The following is a 13,925-nucleotide window of genomic DNA, read 5'->3' as shown; positions in this document are numbered from 1 at the left end:
CTAGATTGTTTGCATTTTCTTCAGAAAATGCATGTGAGAGCTGGAAGCTGGAAGCTGGTTGTGTGTACAATATGTGAGGGGGAGTGTGTGCGTGTGTGTGTGTGTGTGTGAGTGTGTGTGTGTGTGTGTGTGTGTGTGTGTGTGTGTGTGTGTGTGTGTGTGTGTGTGTGTGTGTGCATGTATGTGTGTGTGCGTATTGGTGTGTGTTGTGGACAATGATCATTATTTGTACTTGTTGAGAGAATCATTCTGACTGTTAATATGAACAGTTAGGGGATGATATTATTGTAAAGTTAGAAATATATCAATGACAAGTGAATGTGTGTGATCACATGCTGTCAGAGTAGTGATCACATGATCTCTCTACAACAACATGAATTATGTACAGCGGCTCTTGTGTCGGTATGAGTTTTCATGGTGCAAGGGTTGACTTACGCTTCAGCCACCTCAGCACGCTCCTCCGAGCGCTCCAGATCCCCCTCCAGGATCACCAGTTTACGTGCAACCTGCAAACATTCAGCACACACTCAAACCACTCCTCCAAACTAATACAACAAATATCTTTTCTCGCTACTACATACTATACTAATTGTGTATTGTATGTACTGTATATGTTGAGAAACAGGACAAAACCATTTTTCTCAAGTCCCATGAACATTTTAAGTCTTAGCTATCTAGTCAAATTCTAGTTCCCAAACTCATTACCCTCCCTCCACCAAATCTTATGCTATTCTAAAAAAACAGCTAGTATAGTACATTTATGATTGCTTAGTAGAATTTGGGTTTATCATTTTCAAACAAGTTCGAGTTCAAATGTGTCCTTAACGACTCTGTAAAGACGCTCCCACACAGAGTTTAAAAGCCTGCAACTCCCCTCCAGTTAGTTAGAACTGAAGAAGCCTCTTCAAGAAACTGAAACAAGTCCAGTTGCCTACGATACAGCACTTAGAATTACCATGACCTGGATGACTGAGAACCTTCATCAACTTTTGGTGTGTTATTCCTATGACACAATTGCAGCATAGTGTTTTGAGCAGAATGTTTTGCACATTGCCATCTGTTTTGTGTTGGCCACAGCAGTCTTTACATGTGAATATAATAATCTGATATACCATTTGTTGTAACTATGCTGACAAGACAGAGAGATTAGTCTCAAAATTATCTACAAATGAAAAATAAGATTAACAACGTCTGCCTAATTTTTACATTTACATGTGTAATTTTGAGACAGTCTTATACGTCTCATGATCTACAAATGCATGCTGCATTTAAGCACAGGTGGAAAACAATGAAGCAATTGATGCCGGAAACCAGTTTGTTGCTGCTTGCGGCGCAAATGGGCTTGAGCATGCAAATTTCCACTCTCTGCCTGTCTTGTATGTTTATAATATCATGTAAGGACCATGGAAAAACCAGTGATTCTCTCACCTCTTCATATTTGCGGTCGGCCTCTTCAGCAATGTGTTTGGCCTCCTTCAGCTGCATCTCCTGGATCTCCATTTTCTCCTCGTCTTTTGATGCTCTGTTCTCTATGACCTTCATTCCTCTAAATGAGGAGAACAGACAACAATAAGCAGTCGGTCAGAAACTACTTTGTATGTGTCATTCTATTCAGAATTCTCACTCTTCGGCTAACCCTAACATCTAAACCATCAAAATCATTAATGTTTGGGAGATTGAACTATGTCTAAGTGCTAGATTTGAAGAACATTTTAATTGTTACTCATTAATTACTCATTTCATAAGTCCTACTCAGTCTGTAATGTACAATGTCTTCTTTGGCTTTGGGGGAGCTTCATTAAGTCTGAAAAAATAGCCTTGATGATCTCGGCCATACTCCGGAGCACAGTGGCAGTCCTAGTTTGCATGACGCCCTGAGCGAACCTCATCCTTCAGCATGTATTTGTATGTGAATGTACCCGCTGCTATGATAACCTAATTTCTATCTATCTATCTATCTATCTATCTCTATCTCTCTATCTCTATCTCTCTCTCCCAGAGGTGAACCTATCACTTTTTTTTTTTTGCCCATATTGCCCATATGAGGAACCGCCCTGCCGGAGCAAGCCCATTGCGGGCGTGGCTTGGCTCAACTCTGGTGATTGAAAAGCAAATCAGCGCAGCTCTATTTGACTAGGCGCATCCAAAGGTACTAGTGGAAAAACACCAAAAGTTATGTCACCAGGGTTATCTCAGCCTGGAGGAGGTTACATATTGGAGGTGTGAAGTTTCAATGATGTGGATGGACCAGGTACTAAGACATTCCTGCTCCAGATTTGATTTGTGTCAATTGGTTTGTCGTACTTCAATCATCGATCAATACTGCATTATGTAAAATAAAAAAAAGGTATGAAAACTAGATTTTGTTCCAAGATCGCTCTATAGGAAAGGGTCTCAAGGATACTTAAAAACAGAAGAACTTTCTAAATGTCCCCTCTAGGACATAAGGAATATGTACCAATTAGAGAGTTAACCCATGGGATAGTTGACCACCTCGTAATCCAGCCTTGCCACTGTCTAGTCCTAAAAATAACAAAATCATCAGAATGTTATTTGTTCCATTCAACACTTCCATATAGAGGGTATGCATCGGTCACTTTTTTCAGATGATAGCATCCTCCTCGGCACCACACAGTGATGGCAAATAACCAGCTGGTATCTGCTATGAATGGGGAGAGCTGCAATGCCAGGGAATGATCTTGTTTTCACAGATGTTAATACAATAGTCAAGCCTGGTCACCATTGAACATTAATCAGGAACATCACACCTAACCCAACAGGAAGGCCTTTTTAACAATAGATTGTGCACATAACCCTGAAGATGCCCTGCAGTTGCGCATCTCCCAGAAGTGCTTTAATGCAGTATTTTACAACTGATTAAACGCACCTGACTGCCTGCATATAGCTTCTCCTCGCTTCTCTTTTGGATTTTTTTTTATATGTATTCGGTGCACAAGGCTTGTTCCATTGGTGAAGGTGAGTGAATGAAACCATGTGGGAGTGTTTTCTGGAAAGGAACTAAGCTGTAGTTTTCAGCAGACCACTTAATTTTTGAACTTCGATTGCCTTCCATCTAGCGAGCGAAAGCTGAACAGGAATTGATCCCCTCTACATTTATTGCACTGTGTGTGGAGTTCACTAAAACCGTCAGCTAATGCCCTAGTTTTAATGAGTAAAGGCTGGAGATTCAGAAACTCTTGTTGGTGTTTAACTGTTATGTCTGGACATGCAGAAACAGATTTTTGAAAACGATGAAGCAGACACACTTGTTTATCAGTGTATATAGAATCATTGGCAATGTGAACTCATAGTATGTGTTATGACATTGAATATTTGAGTTTGTACATTGATGGAATGGCTGAAATATTGTTGTTTATTGTTTGTTTATTATTGTATTTAGAAAGACACAAACAGACATTGATAAGACAATAATAGAAAAGAGAGACACTCATGGCTGTTGATAATGTTTTCTGACAAAATGGTATTATCTAGGAAGAATCTGTGAAGAGCAGTCATGTTTTCCTGCCTTGTTCATCGTATTTACTGTTACTAAGGAACTGACCATAGAGCACACAATCTGCTTCCTGTTTACACCAGCATGCACATGCCCAGTGTACGTGAATGATCATGGTATATGTATTTTCATGTGCGTTAGTATGGAAAGAATTATTTCTCAAACGGTGCTACAATGCCTCTGGATGGAGATTGTTTTTTGAACCCTGTTTCCAAAAATATCCTTGTAGGTTTGTACTAGGCCTTAGTTTGCCATAATTTGATCAATTGCAAATTGGTTGTTATATTCATCATTGAAGCACAATAAACCTGAAAATGGTAACAAGATTAAAATAAATTACAAGGAACTTTTAACAGCTTATGAAAGTTTCACTTTTAACACTCCATCCATCCATCCATTATCTTCCGCTTATCCAAGCAGCAGGCTTAGAAGGGTGTTCCAGACCTTCTTTTCCCCAGCAACGCTTTCCAGCTCCTCCTGGGGGATCCTGAGGCGTTTCCAGGTCAGATGGGATATATAGTCCCTCCAGCGAGTTCTGGGTCTGCCCTGTGGCAGAGCTCCCTCTTCACCACAACGGTCTGGAGCAGCACCCGCAGTACTGCGCATGCCGCACCAAACCTCCTGTCCATTTCCAGCTTCATTTTCCCATCACTCTTGAACAAGACCCCGAGATACTTGAACTCCTTCACTTGGGGCAGGAGCTCTCCCCCCAACCGGAGGGGGCAGGAAACATGGCCTCAGACTTAGAGGTGCTGACCCTCATCCTGACCGCTTCACACTCGGCAGCAAACCTCCCCAGTGCCTGCCGGATGTCATGGGCCAAAGAAGCCAATAAAACCACGCCATCTGCAAAGAGCAGTGATGCAATTTTGAGGTTCACTTTACTCCCCATGGCTGTGCCTCAAGATCCTGTCTATGAAAATCACAAACAGGATCGGAGACAAGGGACAACCCTGGTGAAGTCCAACAGTCACTGGGAACAGGCTTGACTTAGTACCGAGTATAAAGACATAGTTCTCACTTTGGTCATAAAGGGCACGGTACCCTTTACTCTCGCAGTACCCCCCACAGTACTCCCCCGGGGACCCAGTCGTAGGCCTTCTCCAAGTCCACAAAACACATGTAGATAAGTTGGGCAAACTACCATATCCCTCCCAGCTAGACCGCAAGGGTAAAAAGCTGGTCTGTTGTTCCACAACCAGGACGGAATCCGTATTGTACCTCCTGAATCCGAGGTTCGACAATTGGCTATAGCTTCCTTTCCAGCACCCTGGAGTAAACTTTCCCAGGGAGACTGAGCAGTGTGATACCCCGGTAATTGGAGCACACCCTCTGGTCCCCTTTCTTAAAGATGGGAACCACCACCCCAGTCTGCCACTCCAAAGGTACTATTCCAAGACAACCAAGACAGCCCAACAATGTCCAGAGCCTTCAGCATCTCAAGGCGAATCTTATCCACCCCTGACGCCTTGCCACTAGGGAGCTTCTTGACAACCCCAACGACCTCTGCCAGTGATATGGAGGAGTATTCCCCCGAGTCTTCAGACTCTGTCTCTACCTTCAGAGGACATGTTAGTTGGATTCAGGAGCTCCTCAAAGTGCTCTTTCCACTGCCCGACAATATCCCCAGTCCAGGTCAGCAGTTCTCCTCCCCTGCCGGATGGTTTGCCAGAACCTCCTTGAGGCCGACTGAAAGACCTTCTCCATAGCCTTCCCAAACTCCTCACGCACCCGAGTTTTTGCTTCAGCATCCGCCAAAGCTGCAGCCCTTTTGGCCTCCTGGTACCTCTCTGCCGCTTCAGGAGACCCCTGGGCCAACCAAGCCAAAAAGGCCTCCTTCTTCAGTTTGCCGGCCTTCTTAGTTTGCCATCACCATTGACCTTCTGACAGCTGCCTCTACAATGGTAGCTTTGAACATGGCCCATTCAGATTCTGTGTTTCCAGCCTACGAAGCCAGGGGTCAGGACGCCCATCTCTCTCCCCTGGGGTGCTGAGCCCACAGGAGGGCTCTTTCACTCCACTCAAGAGATGGTCTATCTTTGGCGTGGTGCAGCACAACTCAGAGCACTTAAATATGTAATGGAAAAGTAAATCAAGCAGAGATGGTTGAACTAGACGTTACCAAAAGTGCCAATGGAAAAACCCCACAAGATTCAGCAAAATCAGCTAAGCGCAGCTTTTATCATGGGCCCCCCAGCAACTTAATCCAGCCCTGCAAATAATTAAAACTCTAACTGAATTGTTCAATCATGTAAGTGCTTTGTTTTGTTTCCCCAGAAACCCTCAACATGAGGCAACTGCTTTCGTGCGATGTCAAAGCAATAGAAACATCTGCAAAGTTGAATCATTGAAAGGTAGCATACACATGAACTAAAACAACTGTATGAGGTAATGAATAGATAACATCCCTTTTTTAGTCTCTTTGGAAAGTATAGGACACAGTGTTAAGATTTTGGATGCATATGAAGCTCTTCACCTCTCGCTCTCATCTGCAGCTTTCTCAGCCTCTTCCAACTTCTGCAGAGCAGTAGCCAGCCTCTCCTGAGCTCGGTCCAACTCCTCCTCCACCAGCTGGATACGCCTGTTTAAAGATGCCACTTCTGCCTCAGCCTGTAGAGACACAGACACAGACACACACATTGCAAAATGATTGCATGATAGCCATACTAGCTATAATTACTACTTATAAGGCAGAAGCCTATAAAACAGTAGACAGAAAAAAGTCAATATTTGAATACATAAAATAAAACAGTACAAAAATGTTGGCTTTATTTGATCTTTATTTAATTCTTAAAGCATTAAAATGAGAAATATAGCTATATTCATAAAGCATGATCAATTAACTCCAAGTTAGAGTTAGTACTCCAACTGACTGCTAATTTGTGACTTCAGTCCAGGTCTCCCATCTGTACAAGTAAAATCAGCAATGTAATACATGGAACTAGACTTATTCCAGTGAAACTAAGACCACACTGATAGTGATTCAAAGGCTGTTTATTATGTATGTAAAGGTTTGGCTTTTTGAAGTGAAAGAAGAAACAAACAAACAAACAATACAGGACAAGTATTGGAGTGTGTTGTTAGTATTTAGCTGTTGAATAGTAGTGTTAGATTAAAATAGATATTTTCTATATCTGCATTAGATTTTGAGAGAATATTCTTTTGTTGTTTTGGTGAATTGGGTAACACTGTGGGCACCTGAGGCACTGTAAGGACGACAGGTGTAGGACCAGCAGGCACCTGGTTGGTTTGGGTTTTAACTAGAGCAAGAGAGGCATGCAGTCAATTTCTTTGGTCTTTGGTTGCTTGCTTGTTTTAAATTGAAGAAACTGTAAACAATCTTTGCATGGACAATTGACTTCTTCTGCCAGCATACATTGCATGCCCATGGTGCAGCAGTGGCTGTTTAATTCTGAATTTAATTTGAGGTTTTTTTTTATATTTTGACAAATGACAACACCAAGAAGGTACGCTTTGAAATAAAATATGACTGTAGAACAAGAACAAGGGTTTTTAGATTCAACCTAATCTGTGATACAAACTGATATTCAAAATTCAAATGTATATTATACACCAAAATATTAACTTTTCAAAAATGTCAACTATATTTTTCCACCTCTAGTTGGCTAATGAAATCTTGTTTATGGCTTATGGATTGTATATTGAAGCCTGCTTATGCAATACTTATATGTATATTGTAACATTCTTTATATGTAATACTCATTCTAGAATTGGTAGCTCTTAAGCTGTAGCCTTGTATTACTGCTACTTACGGACAAACACAACAAAATGGCATTTGCCTTCGCCTTCACGAGTGTTGTGTGTTAGCATTGTCCAACATGTAATAGTTTATTGCTTTTGGATCTTTCAGAATTGCATGCTATTGAGAGCAACTACAAGTGATGAATGAATTCCCATAGTTTCCGGTCTATCGGTGTGCAGATAGTTTGAAGTGTTACCCTCATCCTGGCCTGCCTCTCCATGTCCGCCTCCCCCTGCAGCAGCTCGGCTCGGTCCTCCGCCTCGTACGCTACTTGCTGCAGTGTTTGGATTTTCCTTCTCACAGCGTCGATGGATGTAAACGCCGCCATGCTGCGAAGAATACACCTGCTTCTCCCAGGTGTCAACCAAGTCAGAGGTAGGAGTCGACGCATGACTCTTCCGGTCATAATTACAAAATAAAGCGATTATCGATAGGGTTGTTATTCTAAAATGACACGAAACATACATTCTACGGACCTTGGCAGGTAACAGGGGTACGTTTTACACCAATCGTGCACATTAATTAAAATTAATAGTCAATTATTTGTCATTTAAAATGTATGTATATTTTTTCGCTGATCAAAAATTAGTCCTCTTAAAATAATAATTGGTGACCTATTACTAAAATAATTGTTAATTTTGAAGCGTTTATTGTTGAATCCATCCACACCAACATGACCATATTAATATAAGCTCTGTGTGTGTTTAATGCAGCCGAGCCTGTAAGTTCTCTGTTCAGTCTCTGTGTGATTGAAATGAGCCTAATGATGAAGCCTGATCCTCTGAGCGCACTTTAATTTACATTCTTGAATCACATGTCCATGCATTCCTTGTTCTGTGGACTCAAATAAAAAGGCACAGAAAAAGAGATGTTTGTCTTGCTATGTCATTATAGGCTCCATTATAGACGGTATAGGTCTATTGTGTTTCATATGACTGAGCCTACAATTAAAAATAATGTATTCCTATCTCATAATATATCAGACTGTGATCCTTTGTCTGCCTGCTCATCCCTGAGTCCAAAACCCTTCGTTTATTTAAAAAGATCTCGGCAATTTAATTGTTCTATATAGATTATTTATTTTGTAAAGTAACTAAAAAGTAGTGTAATAAGTAATTTATTACTCTACGCAGACAGTAATATGGTAAAGTGATATGTTACTTTAAAATGAAGTTAACTAGTAATATGTAATACGTTGCATTTTGAAAGTAACTTGCCCAACACTGGCTGTAAATATGTTGAGGACTGTCAAACACATACAGATCCAGAGCTTTGTAAATGGCCACATGGTGGCATTATTGGTAACATGTTTCAAAAAGTTTAGCACTTTCTCATGAGGCACCCGTCTGTCATGGATACTTTCTTTAGCATGGATAGTATTTGAGATATTGAAGATTTGATGCACTCTCACATAGACTGCCATTGACAAAATGTGTGACAATAAAGACTGACAGAGGAAACTTTTGTGTTATCTTTATTGTGCCTGCTGCACAGTGTTGCCGCAACCACACTAACTATACAGCACTGATATTAATAAACAGCAATGCAATTTCTGAAGAAATTGTGGCAGAATTGCTGGCTGCTGAAGGAGCAGCTGAACAGTAGCATGAGTAGAGTATGAAGAGTTGGAATAGATGGGTAAAGGGTGTGAAATATATTCTATGCATTTAAAGGTGTTGAAATAAGAGTTTTAGTGTGGGCATTGGGAAGGTGATTCTGGAGAAAAATGGATGATTGTTTTTTAAGGTGACCTTAAAAACTCCAATTTCAACACCTTTATATCCCCTTACATTTTGGAGGAAAATATTGTACTTTGTACTCACTACATATATCAGATAATTTTAGTTACTAGTTAATTTGCAGATTGGATGCAGCGGAGCCAAAGTAATTTATTAATTAGCAGTCCGACAAAAGAAAACACTGACTCCAATAATCAGAAAGAAGCTGAATATCAGATCTGATAATTGGGCAAAATGATAATCTGTCAACCCACGGTATACATGCATGTAAATGTACTGTATAATTTACTTTTAGTTTTATGTACATTTATTGCTAGAAAATTATTTAAGCACAGCTAAATCATATACTTTCAGAATTTGACTCAGTTAATACCAGTTGTATTGTATAATGTATAAGTAATATTTTAACAGAGTTCTGTTTGCATGAAATGCTTCATGGGTTTGGAGCATTCAAGGGTTACTTTGGCATTTGGCAACATTTTAGCCAAGTTCATAAATATATTAATTACTAAAGTCCTCAGTTAAATGACAAATGCAATTTTGAAAATGAATTCGAATCATGTCAGTTTTAATATATTTTAAATCTCATACATATAAATAAGTGCAGTTCTTTAAAAGATTATTGCTCAGACACTGATGACCGCAAATGGAATCTGACTTCTCAGTTACTTTTCCCATCATATCTCCTGCTGCATATATAGTACAAATGTGTTTGTCAAGTCAAGTGACATGACTTGAAATGTGTCTGTGAAAAAACCTCGTTCTGAGGCAGATACGTTCATGTTGAAGTCAACACCACCAACAGCAGCAGACTCCTGCAAGCATAAACAAATGTGTGCTTTGCTCAAATTCTTTTCCATCTTTGGTAAACTCACAGTAACACTGCAGACAAGATGGTCCCACTGCTTTCAGGACAAATAAAGTATGTCCTCACTTTCACTGTAATGTGATGATATTTTGCACTATAAATGGTCATAAATGCTATGACCCATGACTGATTGAAACCTGATAAAATTTCTAATTAGGAGTCCTAGCTTAAGTACTGGATGGTTGAGATAGACACTCAACCATCCACAGGCAAAGCTCATCAGTAGCAGTGGGGGTAGTGGTGGGCAAATCAAAACTCTCCTCTTAATCCCCTGTTTAGAATGCAGATTCAAGCCTATTTTAGCGTTGATTAATTTGGATGGATACTAAACAAGGTTTTTTTGACCAGAATCTTGTCTCTCAAGCTCGAATTTCACTAAACCTCTCAAAGTCCCTATGAAGGTTGGTGCATTGTAGTGAACTCCTGGCTCATGTCACATACCAAACTGTTCCTGTGTGTCTCGTCATCACCAGTAATCATTGTGAGTACATTTAGTTTTTTGTCATCTCCTCACCTTAAACTCCTCTGGTTCTGGGTCAGCCATGGTTAAGGTGTATAATCCCCACATTGATTGGTCAGCTGGAAAGGTTATAGGATGGAACCTCACTCTATTTGTTTGCATTCTGTTTTTCCACCTGCAGAGGTCCCCATTGTCTCCCCCAGACCTGTTTTCAGTGCCATCCTTTTACCATGGTTTGAGGGAGGCATTCAGTAAAGGCTCCTTCTCTGCCACCTCATCGGCCATAAAACTGCACCATTGAGCTGTTAACTGGTGCTACCTTGCCCTCCAGCCGTCTCGACAACCTGCCCTGCCCCAAGAGAGGCAGAGTGTAAAACCACCCACTGGTTGTTACTGGTTTTTCTATTTTATTTTAATTCTATCTTATCTTAATTCACTGAGTCACTAGCTACAGGTATAATCCATCCATTCTCCTGGGGGAACTGGGTTTTTCTTTGTGGCCAAAAAAATACAAGTCTCTTTGACCTTGCATTAATTGTCAAGGTGTAAACAACATTATTATGAGAAAAAACACCTGCTGCCTGGAATCAGTTATGTTTTTTAGCCCTTGCAGGAAACTACCATGTTACCATATTGGACCTGAGGAATCCTGACTGTCTGGTACAGAACCAAGAGAAAGACGAATGGATGACTGCTTTAAATGTCCCGCTTGACCACGTTGATTACTTAGTCATGCCCTATGACCTCAAAAACACTCCCACCATCGTACAGGGTCTTGCTAATGTTTGTGTTTGTCTATCTAAATGACATCTTGATCTTTCCTTGGGACCTTACGAAACATCAGCTCCATGTCAGCGAGGTTCTCCAGAGCCTCCTGAAAACAAATTATTTGTGATGGCTGAGAAGTGTGAATTTCATGTTAGCTCTGAGGGTTCCCCAGGCTACATCCTTGAGAGTGGATAAATGAAGACAGACCCTGAACAGATCATAGCAGTGGCAGAATGGCCTGAACCGACCAACTTAACTAACTTCTACTGATGCTTCATCTGGGACCAGAGCCATACACTGCCTCTCTGCCTCTCTCCTGGACCCTTATAGGCCATTTTAAATTGGAATTAAAGTTTCCCTTCAGCTCCATCCTGGTGCAGGCAGACCCCTCCTTCTGGGTTTATTGTTGAAAAAGACACTACTGACAGTGGTGTGGTAGCTGTCCCATCCTGGCACACGAGCCCCGCTCAAAATATTTGTCACTGTGAATTCTCCTTTGCGAAACAGCTACGGCAAATTCAAAATCCTTTGTTTTCTTCTTGTAAATTCAACATTAAATGCAATACATTAAATTGTTTCTTTCCTTGTAAAAAGTGTCAGTTTGTCAATGCTTCCACATCTAAAGTGCTAAAGTCTTACCTGCCAACATTTAGCAGCTGTTTGAACACACTGTTTCACACTGAATTTATGAAAGAAGACATTTCATTGATGGTAAATGTGTCAAATTTTAGAAATTCAGTAAACACTTATCAATATAGACACATTCTCTATGTCCCTGGACTTCCTTAAAAATTTGCTCAGTCTTGTTAGTTGTGTAGTTAGGAGAAACTTTGTAAAAGGCTGTCTGCGTCTACAGCAAATTCATAACTATTTGGGCCTCCTTGTCTTCTTGTGATCGGATCACTCAGGATGGATGCTGATAGCAAACAAAACAGCTTCTGTGAAAAAGCTACATCAGTTCTTCAAGATCTGGGCAGTGGTGGCCACTCTCTTAGAGTTTAATCATGTTAGCTTTGAACAAAAGGCCATGATGACAATTAAATAGGCATATGTGGGCGTAAAACCCTGAAAAGATTTGTGTTTAGAATGGCTTTTTGATATTCCCATTTTCAATTGTGGCGGTGAAAGGTAATCATCACATCTAGGGTCTTGATGGTTTCCTCCTCATACCCAAGATATGATCTTTTAATTATAAACATGCTTTTAAATGATTTTAAGATAGGTATCCTGCACTATCTCTGAGCCTGGTCACTTGGGAACTTGACCTGTTGTTGTATGTTTGTTGCTATCAGGTGCTTAGTGTCTGTTTCATGAAACAGTCAATCTCCATTGTCTATTTGTTTTTTTCTGTTGTGTGTTTGTGTTCTCTGTGTTATATCCTGCCTTGTCAGTGTCTCTGTATATTGTTTTGTTGTATTTTAAGTAAATATAAAAAAAGGACATGTATGAAATGTAAGAGTACAGTGATTAGAGTGTAACTTATGATGATAAAGTGATAAAATAGTCTGTGCATATTTAAAACACGGGAGCTAGGACTAACTTTACAACTTTGCAATAATACAAGTTCAACAGTTTGAGTAGTGATATATGAACATTTCAGAATAACAGCATTTGCAGTCAAGAATATGACACCTGTGTTATTTGTGTGAGTGATCAGATGTCACCGGACTGAGTACAATAGGTTAATGTGGTCTCAATATAGCAACCTGTCTGCAGTAATTCGACTTCTGGCATCAGCTCCCTTCACTTACATCTGTTGCTTTTTTCTCTGCTTGCTCCAGCTTCTCCTGGGCATCCTTCAGCGACTCTGAGTATTTGTCCAGCTCATCCTCCACTCCTTTCAGCTTCTTCTGCAGACCCAGCAGCTCTTCCTCCAGCTACAGGCCACGTACACCAACACACAGTACACATACACAGAAACAGAATATATCAGATAGTTGGAAACAAAGGTTTTTTTTTCTGGGGACCATTTCTTTACTTGAATTGAGGGTCTAATAACAGAGTGATGACAGGCAAAATACATTGATATACTACTTATTTGAAAAAACGGAAGATACCCTGTGCTAAGTGGTGGTTTTCTTCTGAGTGCAGCTGGTTCAGAGTGGCTTTGGATCCTTATTTAAAAGGTCAAAACATCTGTTCTTGTGCTACAAGTCAGCATTGTCTTTTCGATATCATCCCATCTTTCAACATAATCTTTCCTTACCTTACCAATGAGTACTTCATCATTCAGATCAATAGCGGATGGGTGAAATAATACATCTTTAATGAGGAAAATATTAATGACACTACCTGCAGTGATTCCCCCAGCAGCAGAACGATGAGTCTGCCTCTTCATTAAGAAAGAGACTCTGCACATAAACGCATGAGGCAAGCATCTTAACTTAATTGTTTATTGAAGTCTTGTAACAAGCTGACAGGGTTGGTCAGGATATAAAGTAAATTAATGTTCTTTGTGCAGGTACATACAGTGGAATTGTTTGGAATGAAGCAGCTGTCCTCCAGAAAAATCCTGAGCTCCATCAGAGTAGTCTAAAAGTTTAATTCTGAGCATGATCAAAATGAGTCCTCTGTCCTATCAAGTTTATAACTGAAGCTTTTAGTTTTGCTGCTTAAATGTGCCATGATATTTACTGCAGTGACATTACTGCATGCATGGAAACATTTGAAAGACTGGAAGCAGGCTCTCTAATCATTAAAGCAGAGTGTAGGTGCATTGTGAACTCTTCTATGTAGGCGCATCATACTATGTGAATAAAGCGTTACTGGGTAAACTTTCAAATGACCTCTGACCTGCGAGTTACCAGCTCCGC

The 13,925-nt window shown here is 40.4% G+C and overlaps 1 protein-coding gene across 5 annotated transcripts in view; it reads right to left on the bottom strand.

The window, feature by feature from the left end:
• Positions 1 to 13,925, bottom strand: part of tpm2 (tropomyosin 2 (beta)) — a 32,723-nt gene that overhangs the window by 12,532 nt on the left and 6,266 nt on the right. For 4 of the 5 annotated variants that reach the window (XM_073478090.1, XM_073478094.1, XM_073478092.1 and 1 more), the window contains exons 2-5: positions 12,864 to 12,989; positions 5,991 to 6,124; positions 1,429 to 1,546; positions 436 to 506 (exon numbers count right to left, since the gene is read on the bottom strand). In XM_073478090.1, the coding sequence (XP_073334191.1) occupies positions 436 to 506; positions 1,429 to 1,546; positions 5,991 to 6,124; positions 12,864 to 12,989 (449 nt within the window). Of the gene's footprint in view, positions 1 to 435; positions 507 to 1,428; positions 1,547 to 5,990; positions 6,125 to 7,473; positions 7,606 to 12,863; positions 12,990 to 13,925 lie in introns of those variants that run through there. The other variant, XM_073478091.1, reaches the window with a different exon arrangement.

Source organism: Pagrus major, chromosome 12 (genome assembly GCF_040436345.1).
Source record: "Pagrus major chromosome 12, Pma_NU_1.0".
NCBI lineage: Eukaryota > Metazoa > Chordata > Actinopteri > Spariformes > Sparidae > Pagrus > Pagrus major.
Note: the sequence above shows the minus strand (reverse complement) of the source record. Positions and strands in the feature narration are given on the sequence as shown.